At 45.6% G+C, this 17,524-nt stretch overlaps 1 protein-coding gene across 1 annotated transcript in view; it reads left to right on the forward strand.

Annotated features, from left to right (window-relative positions):
• Window positions 1-17,524, forward strand: part of cdh23 (cadherin-related 23) — a 330,925-nt gene that overhangs the window by 203,294 nt on the left and 110,107 nt on the right. The window contains exons 12-13 of the mRNA XM_056291725.1: window positions 10,806-10,955; window positions 12,246-12,404. Coding sequence (XP_056147700.1) covers window positions 10,806-10,955; window positions 12,246-12,404 — 309 coding nt within the window. The remainder of the gene's footprint in view (window positions 1-10,805; window positions 10,956-12,245; window positions 12,405-17,524) is intronic.

Genomic DNA, 17,524 nt, shown 5'->3' on the forward strand with positions numbered 1-17,524 from the left:
CCACATGTATCAGAGGAGGCATGTGGTGGAACAGTGACCGGGATGGCTCAGAAGAGTGGGGTAATTGGCCAAGTACAATTGGAGAGAAAAAGGGAGATTTTTTTTTTTTTTTTTTAAAGTCATGCCTCCTACTGCAGCCTTAGTTGCTGCATAGTCAATGGGAACCAGCGGTCTGGACAACTGCTACCGTCGGCATTGTCTGGCTCTGCTCATCTTGCTGCTGGCAGTAGTGACACTCCAATGCCATACAGGGGTGCCAGGAGAGCATGTCGGCGTTGTCATGATGTTCCCCCGCCCGATGCTGGGTTTCAAAGTCATACCCTTGAAGGGCCTCTAGCCATCATGACACCTGGCCCTCCGGGTGTTTAAAGTTCAGGAGCCAGATAAGTGAGGCATGGTTGGTGTAGATGAGGAAGTGGCTGCCGTGCAAATACAGCTGGAAGTGTTGTACTGCCAGAACCACTGCCATTAGCTTGCATTGGGTGATGCAATAGTTCTTTTCTGCCCGACTCAGGGTGCAACTGAAGTAGGCCACGACATGCTCCCTGTCTCCTCCCCGCTGGGAGCGGACAGCTCCGATCCCCATACTGCTGGCATCAGTATCAGCCACGGAGGACTTTTGGGCATCAGGGAAGGCCAAGACTGGGGCTTTGGTGAGAGCCGCCTTGAGTTGGGTGAAGGCTGCAGTACAGGCATTGTCTGAGTCGAATGGCCGGCCCTTGTCGGTGAAGCGGTGGAGTGGACTGGCGATGGTGATAAAGTCCCGGACGAAATGGAGGTAGTATGACACCAGGCCCAGGAAACGTTGCTGCTCACTGACGTTAGCAGGGATTGGCCAGTCTAGGACAGTAGCCACCTTAGCTGGGTTGGTGGTTAAACCGTGCTCACTGACAACGTGGCCCAGGAACTTTGTCTCCCTCATCACCAGGTGACACTTGACAGGGTTCAGCCACAGCCTGGCTGACAGTGGGTGGTGAGGACCTCACTGTGGTTGGACAAGGCTTCATTGAAGTTGTTGGCGTGTATCAGCAGGTCATCGCAGGACTCGATGGCTCTGGGGTACATCCATTAGCAACCTCTCCATTAGCCACTCAAACATAGCCAGTGCGTTGCAGAGACCGAACGGCATGATGTGGAACTGGCACAAACCCTGCCCGACGGTGAAGGCAGTCTTAGATCTCATGTCAGGGGCCAGCTCCACCTGCCAGTAGCTGCTGTGCAGGTCAAGGGAGCTGAACCAGCTGGACCCCATGATGTGGTCAAGGGCATCGCCGATTTGAAGGAGCAGGTAATTGTCCTTTTTTGTGACAGCATTAAGGCATCAATAGTCCACACAGAACCGCCGGCCGCCATTCTTCTTCCTCACCAAGACAGCCAGAGCTGCCCATAGGCTGTTGGAAGGCTCAATCACCCCAGCAGCAGGCATCTCATGCATTTTGTCCCTCGCCACCTGTCACTTAGCGAGGGCCAGCCGATGGGGTCACAGATGGATGGGCTGGGCATGGCCGGTCTTGATGGCATGCTGGACCAGCCCAGTCTGTCTGCAGTCTTCGTCTGTAGCAGCGAAGTTGTCCGTATAGTCATTGAGGAAGCATTTTAACTGGTGGCGCTGCTGTGGGTCAAGGCCGTTACTGCCACGCTGCCATAAGTCACGTATGGCCTCAGTAGTCTCAGTGGAGGGTAGGATGGCAGGCTCGGCGGTCAGGGCTGAGGCAGGTTGGGTGGTGCAAGGCTACTGGTGGTGGGTGTGCTGGCAGACAGTTTGGACGTTGGTCTGGGCTGCTGGGGCAAAGAAGCACAGGGGCTCTGTGCCTACTGGGCAGCGGCTGCTTGGCCACTGGCTCACTGATCTTTGGGTCTGTTCCTCTCCCAACCAGACTGGAGCGCCACAGTCTTCATGTCAAGGGTGATGGTTGCCCCTGACACATTAACACGGGCTCCCCAGCGGCCCAGCAAGTCCAGCCCAATGATGCAAGGGTCCCGGATGTTGATGAGCCAGAACTTGTGTGCCAGCGTCTGGTCTCCAGCCTGGACTCGAAGTGACTTCTTCCCTCTCATGACAGCCTTCTCCCCTATCGCCATCATCAGCTGGGGGTTGGTTGGTGACCATGCCACTGAGAGTGGGCCGGTGGTGTCCGGGAGGATACTCGTGTCTTCCAGGTTCCGGCAGGATCGACCGTCGAGTTTACAGTCCAAATACAGTCCTTTGGTGTGACCTAAGCAGCCAACCAGCGTGCATCGGCCTTGAAAGGGGGGCTGGAGAATGGAATGATGTTTCCTTTGCTAGACCACTCCACTGTCATTTCCCGCCGGCTGGGTGACTCTGGCCTTTGGTGCTGGTGCTGGACAGTCAAGGCCTATGTGATCAGGCTCATCACACCGGTAGCAGCTGTCAGTCCGCTGACAGATGTATCGGAGGAGAGATGTGGTAGTCTGTAGCCCTCCTCGGCTCGGCAGAGGGGGTAGAGCAGCAACCGGGATGGCTCCGAAGAGTGGGGTAGTTGGCCAAAAATTCAACTGGGGAGAAAAAGGGGGAACATTTTTAGTTTAAAAAAAAAACACCAACTCATACGGGCGAGTAATGTTACATTCACAATATGGTAGCTAAAATAAGTTCCAGTTGTACTGGCACCAACGTTACTCAAGATATTGCTATCGCTACATAAATAAACTCTATTATATCATAATAGTTAACTGTATATCACTGCAACAGAGTTCATTATGTGGGCATTTTCAGTGATGTAACTGGCAAACTGGGCATGCTTGTCATCACAGACATCACAAGATGTAATGTAATGTAATAACATAATCGACACTGTGTTTTTGCAACTTCAGTGTAGAGGATTGTGATGTTTATTGCACCTTTGGTAATATCCACTGCCTTACCTTCGAAACACAGCTCTGCTCTCCCACTGGAGCTGCTCCAGTCTACAAATGTGTTCTTCTGTGCCCATCACTGGCAGAGTAGTTGATAGGCTATTACTTGTGGCGTGTAACCAATCAGACGTTACTCGAGCCCACAGAGTGATGACTACAGACAGAGGGAAGCAGCTGCATCAGAGCCAAAATAGCACGTTTTTTTAATTAATTCATTTTATTGGCAATTGGATGAAAAAAAAGATTCCAATAATCATAAAAATGCTGAATATCAAATCTGATAATTGGCCAGGCCGGTCAACCCCTACTTTCCAATCACACAAAACTCACAATGATAACCTGCGTAGCTCCTGTCTTTTTCCACTGGCTGGGAAATCATTCTGCTCAACGTTTAACTGCTTAGTGTTTAGTACTTGCTGCAGGCAGTTCTTCTTCTTCACTTTCAAAAGGACCATTTACAGTTTCTGTGAAGTTAAATGATAGAGTACCGTGAAATTCAGCAGGAGCAAGACTGAATACATGCGTGAATGAGAGGGAGGGCAGGTGGATGGTGAGGATGCAAGAAGTAGAGGTGGCAAAGATGGATGAGTTTAAATACTTGGGGTCAACTGTTCAAAGTAACAGGGAGTTCAGAAGAGAGTGCAGGCAGGGTGGAGTGGGTGGCGAAGAGTGTCAGGAGTGATTTGTGACAGAAGGGTACCAGCAAGAGTTAAAGGGAAGGTTTACAGGATGGTTGTGAGACCAGCTGTGTTGTATTGTTTGGAGATGGTGGCACTGACGAAATGACAGGAAGCGGAGCTGGAGGTGGCAGAGTCAAAGATGCTAAGATTTGCATTGGAAGTGATAAAGAAGGACAGGGTTAAGAGCGAGTATATTAGAGAGACAGCTCAGGTTGGACGGTTTGGAAACAAAGCAAGAGAGGCAAGATTGAGATGGCTTGGACATGTGCGGAGAAGAGATGCTAGGTGTATAGGGAGAAGGATGCTGAATATGGAGCTGCCAGGCAAGAGGAAAATAGGAAGGCCAAAGAGGAGGTTTATGGCTGTAGTGAGGGAGGACATGCAGAGGACAGGAAGAGATGGAAATGGATGATCCGCTGTGGTGAGCCTTGGGGGGGCAGCTGAAGGAAGAAGTGTTGTGTGTTGAAAATAGAGAACTCAGATAGGGAGAAGAGATGAATTTATGGTTACAGAGTATTGTGTGTGCTCATTTTTTGTGAAGTTGAGTCTTCTCATATTCATTTTGTCACAAGTTTATTTTTCCGCTCAGCCACTTCTCTTTCCCTCATTTGCCTGTAAAACAGAGCATTCCAGTTTAAATGTTTATTGAATTCTGAAACAATTTTCTCTTTGTGGATCAATTGTCCCCTTTTTTGCCACAAGCGGCTTTGCCACCAAAATGGATTTGCACAGGAATAAGACTAAGGTCTTTATAATTGGCTTTGGGTGGCAACACACCATCACAATAGATGGTGAACTCTGGGCGGTGGTTGGCAGTGAGGGCCATCAGGGCCTTCTCTGCTGGCCCTGTCAAAACCAAAATCATAATTTGTTTTTCATAGTAAAATTGAAGTGTGCCTGCAGTGTGTCTGAATTCAACCACTTTTTTTCTGCTGGGACTGAGCAGGGATTTCTTATGTCATCTAAATGCATCGCAGTTCCTTGGACCAGCACTAGTAGTATTGCTAGCCTTTCGTTGAAGCCTGCTGCTGAAAACTGATTACAACTTTGAGTGACTGTATCATCAGCCAATCAAACCTTGACGTATAGTGACAGAACGCCCCAGGGGCCCTGCAATTTATCAGTGCTAACTAGCCCGGGTGTCATCACCAACTTTGAGCTTGAAGCTTTGGTGGGTTATGAGCAAACTAAGTGCACAATGGCTTACAGCATTCACAGCTACTGACAATCTTGCTGATCCACTTCTTGTTTTTTTTTGTTTTGTTTTTTTGCGGATTTTAGATTATCTGCATTTCTTTACACGTTCTCCTAAATGGACTAAATTACTGGATGAATTTTGCGAGAGAAGGCTGCCACGAGTCTCTCAAGTGAGGTGGAACTTCAGCTCCATGTTGGTGTGCACATTTTTCTTATTGAATTGAAGGTGGTGCACTGTGGCTCTACTTTATTGAATTTGTTGAAGTTGCAAGTGACTGGTGAACACTACAGCTGTGGAAACTTGTCTGTTATCTCCATCAGGCAGCAGCCTGGATGGAATTATGCGTTTGGTCATATGTGTGTGTCTGTCCGCAGCTAATCTCGCAAACTACCAGACCTATCAGCCTTTTTTTGTTTTTGTTTTTTTGTACACAGTTATGACTGATGAAGAACCTGTCATGGTTGCGGTGATTAGTAACCTTCAGAAAACGAGTGACATCATCAATAATGGCATTTGACCTCACACAACTGGTATATTACCTTGTTATACAGCATCGCATTACAAATCCAAAGTTATCAAGCAGCCGGGGTTAAATTTACATATAGCGAAAATGCATCATAGACAAATGTCTTAATCTTATTGCAAATTAGAAATGGAGTTGGTGAGGTAGAAGGTGCAGGATAACGTTTACATAGCCTAAATAAATAGGAAATTTATTTTCTTAATTTCTCCAATAACGGTAGCAGAACTGTTAATGTCGGAGCTTATCAATACTACGGTTTTTAATAATTTAGCATCGGTGCCCATTTAATACCAGGTTTCAGCACAAATCCCTAGCCACCTATGCCACTTACTGGCCTCCAGCCTAACTTGATTAACTGTCACAAAATTAAGCCGAGCAAAACAGCCCTGGCTGCTGATAGTACTGCTACACCTAGCTAGCTGAAATGCATTACTTGGCTGTCTGAAGACATGATGAGTTTGCCTTGATTTAAGACTAAAAAAACTTGATAATGAATGACCATGGTCACTAGCTTGTAGTTAATTAAGTTTACAGCAGTTTGCTAAAATATCAATGTTGATAGGAGGAGACATTGTTTAATTGGAATACCAGACGAACTACGTGGTATACTCACTTGTGCCACAGTGAAGAGAAATGTTGCCACCAGGTAATAAACTCATAATGACAACACCGGGAATACCGGATACACTGAACGGACATTTTCTCCAGTGGTGTGCCTTCGCCTGGTCCTGCAGGAGTCGGGCGCGGCAGCCGGTGGATACAATCGTCAGCTCGTCACTGACCACGGAAGTGATGACGCAACATCATTTTCAACTAGAAAAAAACATGAGTGCCTATTTATTTGAATGGCCATCATGTAATATATGTATTCCTTTAACAATAAGGCAGAGTAAAAATATATGAATAAATCAGTTGATGGGAGATTTTTTTTTTGGTGGTGCTCAACTCCACCTGATGAAGTTTGAGGTGCCATGTGGTGGTGCTGAGCGCCAGAGAGCCCAGGCCCAATTTAATCTCTGTCAAGCAGTATACGATCATTGTGGTCTGCAACTGTAATAACACTTCCAAAGCAACATTTCAGAGCAGAGAAACCCATTGCTCCCAGGCCTTAACATACAGCCAAAATAACATATCTTGTAATAATGCAAAATAGACTCACCAGTGATGTTCATTCCTTGAAAAGAAAAGATGCATGACGATCATTCATCTGGGCAAACCTTTTCGTTGAAGTCCATCAATGAATTCATTTTCAATTGGTAGCATAGAAAGTGCATTTCACTTCTGTTGCCCCATGGTGTTAAATGGTGTTGCTTGTAGCTGCGTAACAACGCCAGTACCATAAATAATGTTTACTAAATGTTTTTTTTTTTTGGCGGCTCATAGCATGAGGCCACCATGTTCATGCCCCACAGCTCAGTGTTGAAAGTCCATTGAACATGCACACAGTGTTTTCAACTGCTCACTTGGTTAAACGAACGTTGATGGGCCGGCCCCATGCTCACCAAATGAAGACTGCTAGAAGTGCTGACCTTTACGCAACAGGTACAGGAAGATATTTGGAATGTATCGGACAGCACTACCGTGGTCATATGTAATAAACGCGCAACAAAAAAAATTACTTCTCATCTCATCTCATCATCAGGCGCTTCTCCGAGGTTGGCTCGTGGTTGCAGCACGCTAATTAGGGTACTCCAGACATCCCTCTCCGCAGCAATGCTCTCCAACTCCTCCTGGGGGATCCCAAGACGTTCCCAGGCCAGATTGGACATGTAGTCCCTCCAGCGAGTTCTGGATCTACCCCGGGGTCTCCTCCCAGTTGGACATGCCTGGAAAACTTCCAAAGGAAGGTGCCCAGGAGGCATCCTAATCAGATGCCCGAACCATCTCAACTGGCTCCTTTCTACGCGAAGGAGTAGCAGCTCTACTCCGAGCTTCCTCTGGATGGCCGAGCCCCTCACCCTATCTCGAAGGCTGAGCCCAGACACCCTACAGAGGAAACTATTTTCAGCCCCTTGTATCTGCGATCTCACCCTTTCAGTCACTACCCCAAGCTCATGACCATAGGTGAGGGTTGGAACGAAGATTGATTGGTAAATTGAGAACTTTGCCCTCTGGCTCAGCTCCCTCTTCACCACAACGGTCCTGTACAACGTCTGCATTACTGCTGATGCTGCACCAATCTGCCTGTTAATCTCCTGCTCCATCCTACTCTCACTTGTGACCAAGACCCTAAGATTCTTGAACGCCTTCACTTGAGGCAACAATTCATCTCCAACCTGGAGGGAGCAATCCCATTTTCTGGTAGAGAACCAGGCCTCAGATTGGAGGTGCTGACTCTCATCCCGGCCATTTCACACTCAGCTGCAAACCACTCCAGTGCGCACTGGAGGTCTCGTTCTGATGAAGCCAACAAAACCACATCAACTGCAAAGCGCAGAGATGCAATTCTGAGGTTCCCAAAACAGACACACTCCTCACTTTGGCTGTGCCTTGAGATCCTGTCCATGAATATCACAAACAGAATCTGAGACTAGGGACAACATTGGCAGAGACCGACACCCACCAAAAATGCATTTGACTTTGTGCCGAGAATGCAGACACAGCTCTCACTTTGGTTATACAAGGGACGGATGGCTTGTAGCAACTGCCCCGGTACCCCATACTCCCAAAGCACCCCCCAAGTCCACGAAACACATGTAGACTTGCTGGTCAAACTCCCATGCCCCCCCCAGTGCTTTTGCAAGGGTAAAGAGTTGATCCATTGTTCCACGGCCAGGACGGAATCCGCATTGTTCTTCCTGGATCCAAGGTTTGCCAATCAGTTGAAGCCTCCTTTCCAGCAACCTAGAGTAGACTTTACCAGGGAGGCTGAGCAGTGTGATGCCTCGATAATTGCAGCACATCCTCCAGTCCCCTTTTTTAAATATGGGAACCACCACCCCAGTCTGGCACTCCACAGGTACTGTGCCCAACCTCCATGCAACACTGAAGAGAGAAAAACATTCAAAAATATTACTTGTTACACTGAATTATTGATCATGCCATGCAATGGTGACATCTAGTGGGGCCAGGCCCCATCAGCCCCTCATGCAGAGATGCTGTTGCTGAAGTCGTTTAATAAAGGTCCCTACCCCTGGTAGGTGAAAAAAAGAAAAGCACCAGAGAAGGGGAGCTACGCCTGGCAGAGATCTGCACTCTACTGAGTGACCTCTTCTAGTTGTTTTTGTTTTTGTGCCATGTGTTGTGCATGAACAATCTGGTTGGTGAGTAACATAAAGGAAGATCTGATGCTGATGCTGCAATAGCTGCTGTAGTGCGCAGTGGTGCGCATTGGGGTTGTTGAAGATCAGATGTCCTGTTGCTGTTGATCCAGTAGTGCATATAGTGCGTGATAGTGTATTTGTATGTGGCTGTGTTGGCTGTATTGGCACCCATACAAGAATGTGTGTGTGTGTGTGTGTGTGTGTTGGGGGTGCAGCTCATTACTGAAGGCCCTGACTGAAACCTCACGGTACACTACTGACTCTGGGCTGCGGTGAGGGTGTGTTTTCTGTTTGTGGAAGTCACCAAAAGTAAAGCTACCACTCTGATAAAGTCTGACCTTTGACCCCAGCCCTGAATGGCAGAGAGAGACAAAGACTGATTGCAGGAGGGGGGCCAGATAAGTTTATAGAAAGATAATGAGTGAAGAATGAGGGAGGATAATCGCTCAGAGATGTAGAGATTACAAGGGGGGGAAAAACCCTTGGATGGGACTGATAAGCGGTGACTGGCATTGATTGTGGTTAACCTCGCTTATTCCCCACCTGAAGCCTTGTCCTCAGCATCAGTGTTGTCAGGATAGAGAGCACTAACAATCAGCCATAGAGACATCATGAGGTCCCATATCACCAAAAGAATGGTGATCGAACAGGTGGACTGTAAAGGTAAGGTCCCTGTACATATCACCAATGGGCGTGTCAAGCAAGTTAGATGCCACCGTGGTGTTATATGGCCTTGATAGGTGCTAGTATACCTTCAACATTATTAAATAGCTATGTTCTGCCAAGTGCTAATTGAAATTATATAACTTCTAATGAAAACTTGTACTTTAGCTTTCAAGCACAATTAAGTCATTACCTCTACTACTACTTTCGGATGCTCCTGTTAGGGGTCGCCACAGCGAATCATCCATTTCCATGTCTTCCTGTCCTCTGCATCTTCCTCTGTCACACCAGCCACCTGCATGTCCTCTCTCACCATATCCATAAACCTCCTCTTTGACCTTCCTCTTTTCCTCTTCCCTGGCAGCTCCATCTTCAGCATCCTTCTCCCAATATACCCAGCATCTCTCCTCCACACATGTCCAAGCCATCTCAATCCCACCTCTCTTGCTTTGTCTCCAAACCATCTAACCTGAGCGGTCCCTCTAATATACGCGTTCCTAACCCTGTCCTTCTTCGTCACTCCCAGTGAAAATCTTAGCATCTTCAACTCTGCCACCTCCAGCTCCGCCTCCTGTCTTTTCGTCATTAATTAATTAACTAAGTCATTACCACTGTGCAACACAAATGTCCAGATGCCGGCATACCACGCATGAAAAATCACATTGTAACAGCAATCGCCCACTACCCTGAGGTGAACAACCACACCATTTACAAGCAAATCCATACATATTTAGACACAAATAAATGGAGAAAGGTTCAGCAGGTATAATTACGCTCTGGCCATCACAACACCCAATTTGAATTTCAGCTTCTGCACATTCACTTTGACAGAAGCAACTAGTTCACAGATGTGCATTTTTGTCATTATGCTATAAACGCCAAACTCAGCAGTTGGCTTTTTATTTTGTTTGGAATATTAAAAAAAAGCTTATTTTTCCGCCGGTGGCATGGTATCATTGCAAATAGGTGCTATAGCACAAGTGGTCCAAAACTGAAAGGTGCTGGATCCTCCTCTGGCTGGAGCCGGCATGAAATGAGCAGTGCACGACCTTATCAATTGCTGAAGAACCTATAGATAAATCAGCTGCTATCAAATGTATAAATCCTTGCTGTATTACAGTTTGTGCACAGATAAAACCTATGAAATGTCAGGATAGCTAACATCATGATGAGCACAAAAAGTAGACTGTGTGTATTCATAGGGGTACCTGTGTGTGTGTGTGTGTGTGTGTGTGTGTGTGTGTGTGTGTGTGTGTGTGTGTGTGTGTGTGTGTGTGTGTGTGTGTGTTTTGTGTATTTGCAATTCTGCGGTGCATGCCACACAGTGAATGCAGCTGGTGTTAGGACTGTTATGAAAATTATTTAAAAAATGTATGCCCTATTTTTTATGTAGCTATTATAACCTTAATTTCACTCTGGTGAATTGTCAGAGCATCTACCCCCACCCCGCTGAACTTTTCTTTCATCCATTTAACCTGCTGTCCTCCCCTCTGTCCCTACATACCCCCCCCCACTCTCTCTCTCTCTCTCTCTCTCTCTCTCTCTCTCTCTCTCTCTCTCTCTCTCTCTCTCTCTCTCTCTCTCTCTCTCTCTCTCTGCAGGGCGTGAACAGCATGTTTCAGGTGTTTCTGACAGGGAACAATTCAGACCATTTCACCATATCTCCCACAGCAGTGCAGGGGCGAGCTGACATCAGGATGAGGGTGGCTGTGCCGCTGGACTATGAGACTATACGTAGCTACAGTTTCTCTGTGAGTTTAGAATTCATTACAAGTAGGCTCACAATGACTGCATTAACGCAGTGCATTAATCCATGAATGCCATGTCGTGTTTTGTTGTTGAGTCTTAAAAGATATGAAATGACTTAAGGAAACTTTAGTCTCCATTTATTGTCCAACTCCCAACACCTGCAACTGGTTCCCTGAGCCAAGTACGTCACGTGATTAAGACTACTTAATTCTATTATAATTTACGCATGGATTGCATATTGCAAAAGCCCAGCTTAGCTTAAGGTCATAAGGATACGAACTTTCTCGCCTCAATGCCTGCTGCTTCTGTACATTTCCAAAATGAAGGTGCAATAGTTGCACATAGGTCATCTGGCAGGAACTCTCTCCAATTATTGTAAATGTCTGAGGAAGCGGCTCTGAACAAGCGGGTAGTAGAATAAGCAGAAGCTACTGAGGCTCAAACATTGATAGTCAGTGACCATCACTTGCCGTCCATCCATCCATCCATTATCCAAGCCGCTTATCCTGCTCTCAGGGTCGCAGGGATGCTGGAGCCTATCCCCGCAGTCATTGGGTAGCAGGCGGGGAGACACCCTGTACAGGCCGCCAGGCCATCACAGGGCTCACACACACCCACACACATATTCAAACCGAGGGACAATTTAGTACGGCCGATTCACCTGACCTACATGTCTTTGGACTGTGGGAGGAAACCGGAGCACCCAGAGGAAACCCACGCAGACATGGGGAGAACATGCAAACTCCACACAGCGGACAACCTGGGATGACCGCCAAGCTTGGGCTACCCCGGGGCTCGAACCCAGGACCTTCTCTTGCTGTGAGGCGACCGTGCTAACCACTGCGCCACCATGCCGCCTCACTTGCCGCCCTTATATTTAAATCTGAGATTCTGCGCTCTCTTGCCACCATGATAAAATGCTGTTTTAATGTTTCATGCCTGTTTGTTTGAACACAACACAGTGGTTCTCGGGCTGTATCACTTTTTCAGCACTGCAGATTTGTTTGAACAATGAAATTGATATTTTGTCACCTCAGTGTACAGAAACAGAGGCCACCCCGCCCTCACCTGTTTTGTCCAACATCGGCAACTCTGAAATAAGTCTGTTTCAAGTTGCTTGTGACTACATCGGTACAATAGCAAATCCAAATCCTATTTTTATTCCTACAGCATCTAAAATGTGGGATATGGAACTTGTTTTCTTTTTGCTTTTGTAATTACAACCCAACTCAATTGTAATAGAGACAGTCTTTATATGAGGATGTTTAACCCCTCCACTCATCTCTCTACAGCTTTATGCTAATGAGTCCATGTCAGACCATGTGGGCTTTGCTCGTGTCTTCATCGACTTGATCAATGAGAATGATAATCGTCCCGTCTTCAGCAAACCTCTATACAACATCAGCCTCCCAGAGAACACTCCCAGGGGCACGTCACTGCTACGCATCCTGGTGAGTGTTAGAGCAACTTCGCCCAGTGCTTCTTACAGAGCTGTGAACGTGCTTTAATGATTAGAAATTGATTTTTTCTGGTTACTTCTCGGCTGAAATATTACTAAAACCCAATCAAATTAAATTTATCCCTGAAGTTTAATTTGGACTTGATGATGTTGCTCACACTACTTACTTGAAACTCTACTATGGCTAATTTTGCATTCAATTTTTCTAGCCACTTGCCATCTTCGAACAGCCTAATGCATTATTCTGTTTTAGAGAGCTGTTGAATCACATGAATTCACATGAAGCGAAATAAATGCTGTTTGGTTCGGACCTAAAATCATTCATAGATACCCATATCTGCTCCATTCCCCCCAGGTCTTTGGAGGTTCTTTCTTCTTCTCGTGTTATTTCTGTGTCCTTGAGGCCAGCCCATTTCATCTTCTCTGAGTCCTACCACAAAACAGAGTCACCCTCTCTGTCCTCACTACCAGCACTAGATTAGCCAGATCGGAAAAATCTCCGGCCAGCTTCCCATAACTCAGCATTATTATTCATTACCATTCATTCCTGTGACAGCACACCCACTACCCACTAGATACAAGTGCAAAAGCACAATGTGAAAATCAATAGTGTTTATAGACTGTGTGCTCATGAAATGGAGATTGCTGGGCAATCTAATACCTGATAAGTCAGGCTGATGTTGGCCTTGCGCTGGAGCATACGGTTGCAGAGCGTGGATAGAGTGTAAATGGAATGAGATGTGGAGGCTCTCAGTGAGGACTGAACTGACGGGGATGACAGCACTGTTATCCACTGGCAGATGAGGGCCTTGGCTGTTCTGACCCGCTGACACATACACACACACACACACACACACACACACACACACACACACACATGCGTGCAGTCTCACATGACCTCCCCAAGATCAAAATCTGGCTAAATCAGGGACAATGCTGCCAAGTGCTATGCCACTTGTTATCCAAAAAGTGTGTGTGTGTGTGTGTATTGTGGGTGTGTGCATGTCTTTGATAATAAAATGCCTGCAGTAATTGAGAGTTTCAGTACTTTAAACTCATTTAAGTTTTGCTTTAAAGGAACCTGAATAATAGCTCGAGTAATAGAATAATGGCTGAGAGTTATTTGAAAATAAAGTATATGGCTGCAGCCTGATCAAACAAATTACGCCTGCCTCACTCTTGCCTGTGTTCAAATCAAGATATTTAAAGGACATTACATCGTTGTAAAAAACCAGCCATTGAATTCAATGTTCAAGTGGAAGTCATACTAAGAGGTGCTTGTTAATCTGTTAAATTGCCTCACCTCTGCTTCATACTGTCATACTCTATAGGCAGGTCACTGTTGGGGGGCTGATATGCCACGTGTTCATCATAGGCCATAGGCTATTGCATATTACTATCAAATGCATCCCATTACTGGGTGAGGCCGCTGCAAACATGAATTTGTGCCGCCATTTTCCCACACCGGTGCTGGGTGAGGCCGCTGCAAACGTGAATTCATGCCGCCACTTTCCCACCATTATTGCCCTCTCTGTAGATTTTGCTGAATTTGGTAGGCATGTGAGTTATTCCCTTTTGGGTCATGGTTTTGTGTGACATGATGAGGAGTTGGCTTGAAGTGTACTTCTGTTCTGTCCTCCTTTCATTTATTTAGGATCTCACATATTTTCCGGTCTGACCCATTAAGAGCACTCTTGCTCCAGGTCACGATCCAAGTTCATCTTTCATACCATCATAATCCCGACACCTGACAGAATAGGGTAGATTCAGCTCTGTGAGTCAGTCAGGGTAGCCAGTGCTGTGAGCGGGCTGTGAATTGCAACAGATGGCAGCCAAATTATGTTTTAGCACCAGGAGCCATGTAGTCCCTCAACTCCTCTCAGTTCTGAATGTGTCTCACCAAGGCATAGACACACACAGGCTCATACATCCACATGCAACCTACTGGAGTTGAACTCTGTTTAACCCCACTCCCAACAGTATAATTAGTACTGTTACTTTTCACAAAATGTAGTACAATTGTCATTATATTGACGTCTTGATGCATGCTCAATAATCCAGCTAAGAAAATCAAAGAAAGTTGAGTCAGTTCATCTGGATACAACATTTATGGACAGTTAAGTTTCATCACCTGGATGAGTCTCTTGGATGAGTGATGAAACAGATCTGCCAGTAAACGTTGTATCCAGATGAACTGATTCAACTTTCTTTGGTCGTTATATTGAGTTTTACTTCCTTTTGCAATTTTTTTTTTTTGCACCTAACCTCTCTGTTCTTTTTCATGTATAACAACCATCTTAGAGCAAAGGGAAATTCATATTTAAAACTAGTACCCTCCTGGATTCACCAGAGAAGTGTGTTTCATAGGATGATCAGGTGCCTTAACAATGTTCAGTAAAGACAGGAGTTCACTCAGAAGTCACATTCACGTTTCTCCCAACTTCCATCCATCCATTATCCATCCATCCATCCATTATCCGAACCGCTTATCCTGCTGTCAGGGTCGTGGGGATGCTGGAGCCTATCCCAGCAGTGATTGGGCGACAGGTGGGGAGACACCCTGGACATGCCGCTAGGCCATCGCAGCAGCACCCCCCCCCCCACACACACACACACACACGCACACATTCTTCAGGCGACAAATAAATAATTCAACAAAAATGAACAACTTTCAGTAAAGTTTTAGGAGCAGCAAAAAGATAACGACCTTTGAAGCCTGTTGTTAATTTCAACATTGCAGCCAGCCAGCTAGCCTACCACGTCAGTTTACAACTCATCCAAAGGGGGACGATGTTATAGAGGTGAATGCTTTATCCTAACCACATGTGAGCATGTATCTTACCTTTCATGTTGAATACGGGTCAAAGATGTGTGTGATTTATTTGTTTTGTTTTTTTGGATTTTTTCATTGGTGTAAATTCACATACAGCAACTTCTGAGCTGCAAACTTCACACAATGAAAGTTAGTGGGCAGTGGTGGGAACTCGGCTAACTTAAGTAAGGCGGAGGCGTCCGTTAGTCAGTTTCGTCCCCACCAGGGTTTGCACGATTTAATTTGCTACAGGTGTTCACAAAAAAATAACCTAAACCTGACCATATCTATACCCATTTCTCCCAACTTTTACAATAAAAATGAAACTGCTAATAGCTTCTCTTTCACAGAAGGTAGGACTAAAAATTTTTGAAGACAAGCTTGAATTTTGAATACACAGTTTGAATATATTTCAAACAAGCCAAATTATAATTGGTTCCCTTCCCCTTGAAGGTATTTTTGCAGTGATGTATATTAAAATGTCATCTGTATGGGGCCAGGTATGTGTTTATATAATTCCTTATAATTCTTTATACTTATGTTAATTGAATTTATGCATGTTTGTTATAGTAGTTTCCCGGGTGGATTTAGAAATTGCCCAACATGCATCTGATAATGTGATTGAAATGCTTTGTTTTGGTTAATATTCATGGTTCATCTGATCACAGCTTGCATACAACCGGAGTCAATGTATTACTCTGGCCCCACTCCAGTGTTCCCTATGGACGCTCTGGTTCAACACTCAAACACACACACACATGCACACGCACACACAGACACACACACGCATGCACACACGCATGCACACAGGCGACGGTTGTTTAATATTTATGGTGTGCAGCATTACTTATCATTATAAATATTTATTGTGATTTACTCTGTGTCAGGGTCCCTCTTTCGCTCACTCTCTCTTTCTCTGTCTCCTCTCGACTCTGGAGACTTCAGACATCAGCAGCAGCTCATATCAGTCGAATCACTGTTGTCTCTCCTTGGGTTTCAGAGTGTTTGTGTGCTTTCATTTCTTATTTATCGCCTGCCTTAAATTGTGGGGTATTTTTTTTCTTTCTTTTTTTTCTTAGTTCCCTCTCTCTTACCATTAGATCACTAATGGTTTTCAGGTGTTGCATTCTTTCTGTCTATCTCATTATTTCTCTCTCCCATTCTTTATCTCTCTGCTGGTTTTGCTCCATCTCGCTCTTTCCTTCTTCATCCATCTGTCTTGATTCATGTGTATGTGCTTTGGGAAGGAGGGACATGTGCCTGCCTACCACGCACAGAGAAGTAGCTTTAACCTCCCACCGTCAGCCCCCTTCCTTTAATGTCTGAATTCCCAACCTTATAATGTTTGCGGGAGCTAACTCGGCTCTCAGCGAGGCTTTCTGTCTCGTATCTGTATTATGTCTTTAGTGCTATCAGAGTACTTGCATGCCGTCATTCAGGCTGTCTGGCTGATATAAACCAAGCTTGTTTTACCACCACCTTGCTCTTGACATGTGTTTTATGAGCTCTATGCAGATGCTGAGTGTTGGAGGGCCAGGGCACAATGATAAATGCTGGCGGTGGAGAGTTATAAATTACCCAGCAGAGGATGTTGCGCTAGCGTTGCTGTTTAGACAGGGCTTTTATTGGGGTAATAGACAACAGTAATTATAATTCATTATCGTAATAAAGAGGATGAGGCCTGGCTCTCCTCTGCCAGTGGTAGCGGCACAGAGTCACTGTTAATAATGGGGCTTATTATGGGTGTCCTGACATTGTGGAGTGTAGGAGGGTGGGAGAAGGGGTAGCAGGCCAGCTTGTCATGGGCGGACGATCAATAGACTAGTGGAATGCCTTTTTTTCAACGGGCCCTGTTCGTTTTCATCAATTTTCTACAAACCCAACTTGGAAAAAGTCGGGATGGTATGGAAAATGCAAATAAAAAAAGCACACGGTGATTTCTAAGTTTACTTTGACTTGTATTCCATTGCAGACAGTATGAATACAAGATATTTCATGTTTTATCCGGTCAACTTCATTTCATTTGTAAACATACATCCACGCTTGCATTCAGGTCTGCAACACATTCCAAAAAAAGTGGGGACGGGGGAAATTCAGGGCTAGTAATGAGGTTAAACAATTAAGTAATGATGTGATTTGAAACAGATGATGTCATCAGGTGATTGTAACAATGATTTGGTGTAAAAGCAGCATCCAGGGACGGCCTAGTCCTTTAGGAGCAAAGAGGGGCAGAGGACCGCCAGTTTGCCAACAAATGTGTAAAAAAATTATTGAAACGTTCAAAAGCAGTGTTCCTCAAA

This window comes from Lampris incognitus, chromosome 13, assembly GCF_029633865.1.
Source record: "Lampris incognitus isolate fLamInc1 chromosome 13, fLamInc1.hap2, whole genome shotgun sequence".
Lineage (NCBI taxonomy): Eukaryota > Metazoa > Chordata > Actinopteri > Lampriformes > Lampridae > Lampris > Lampris incognitus.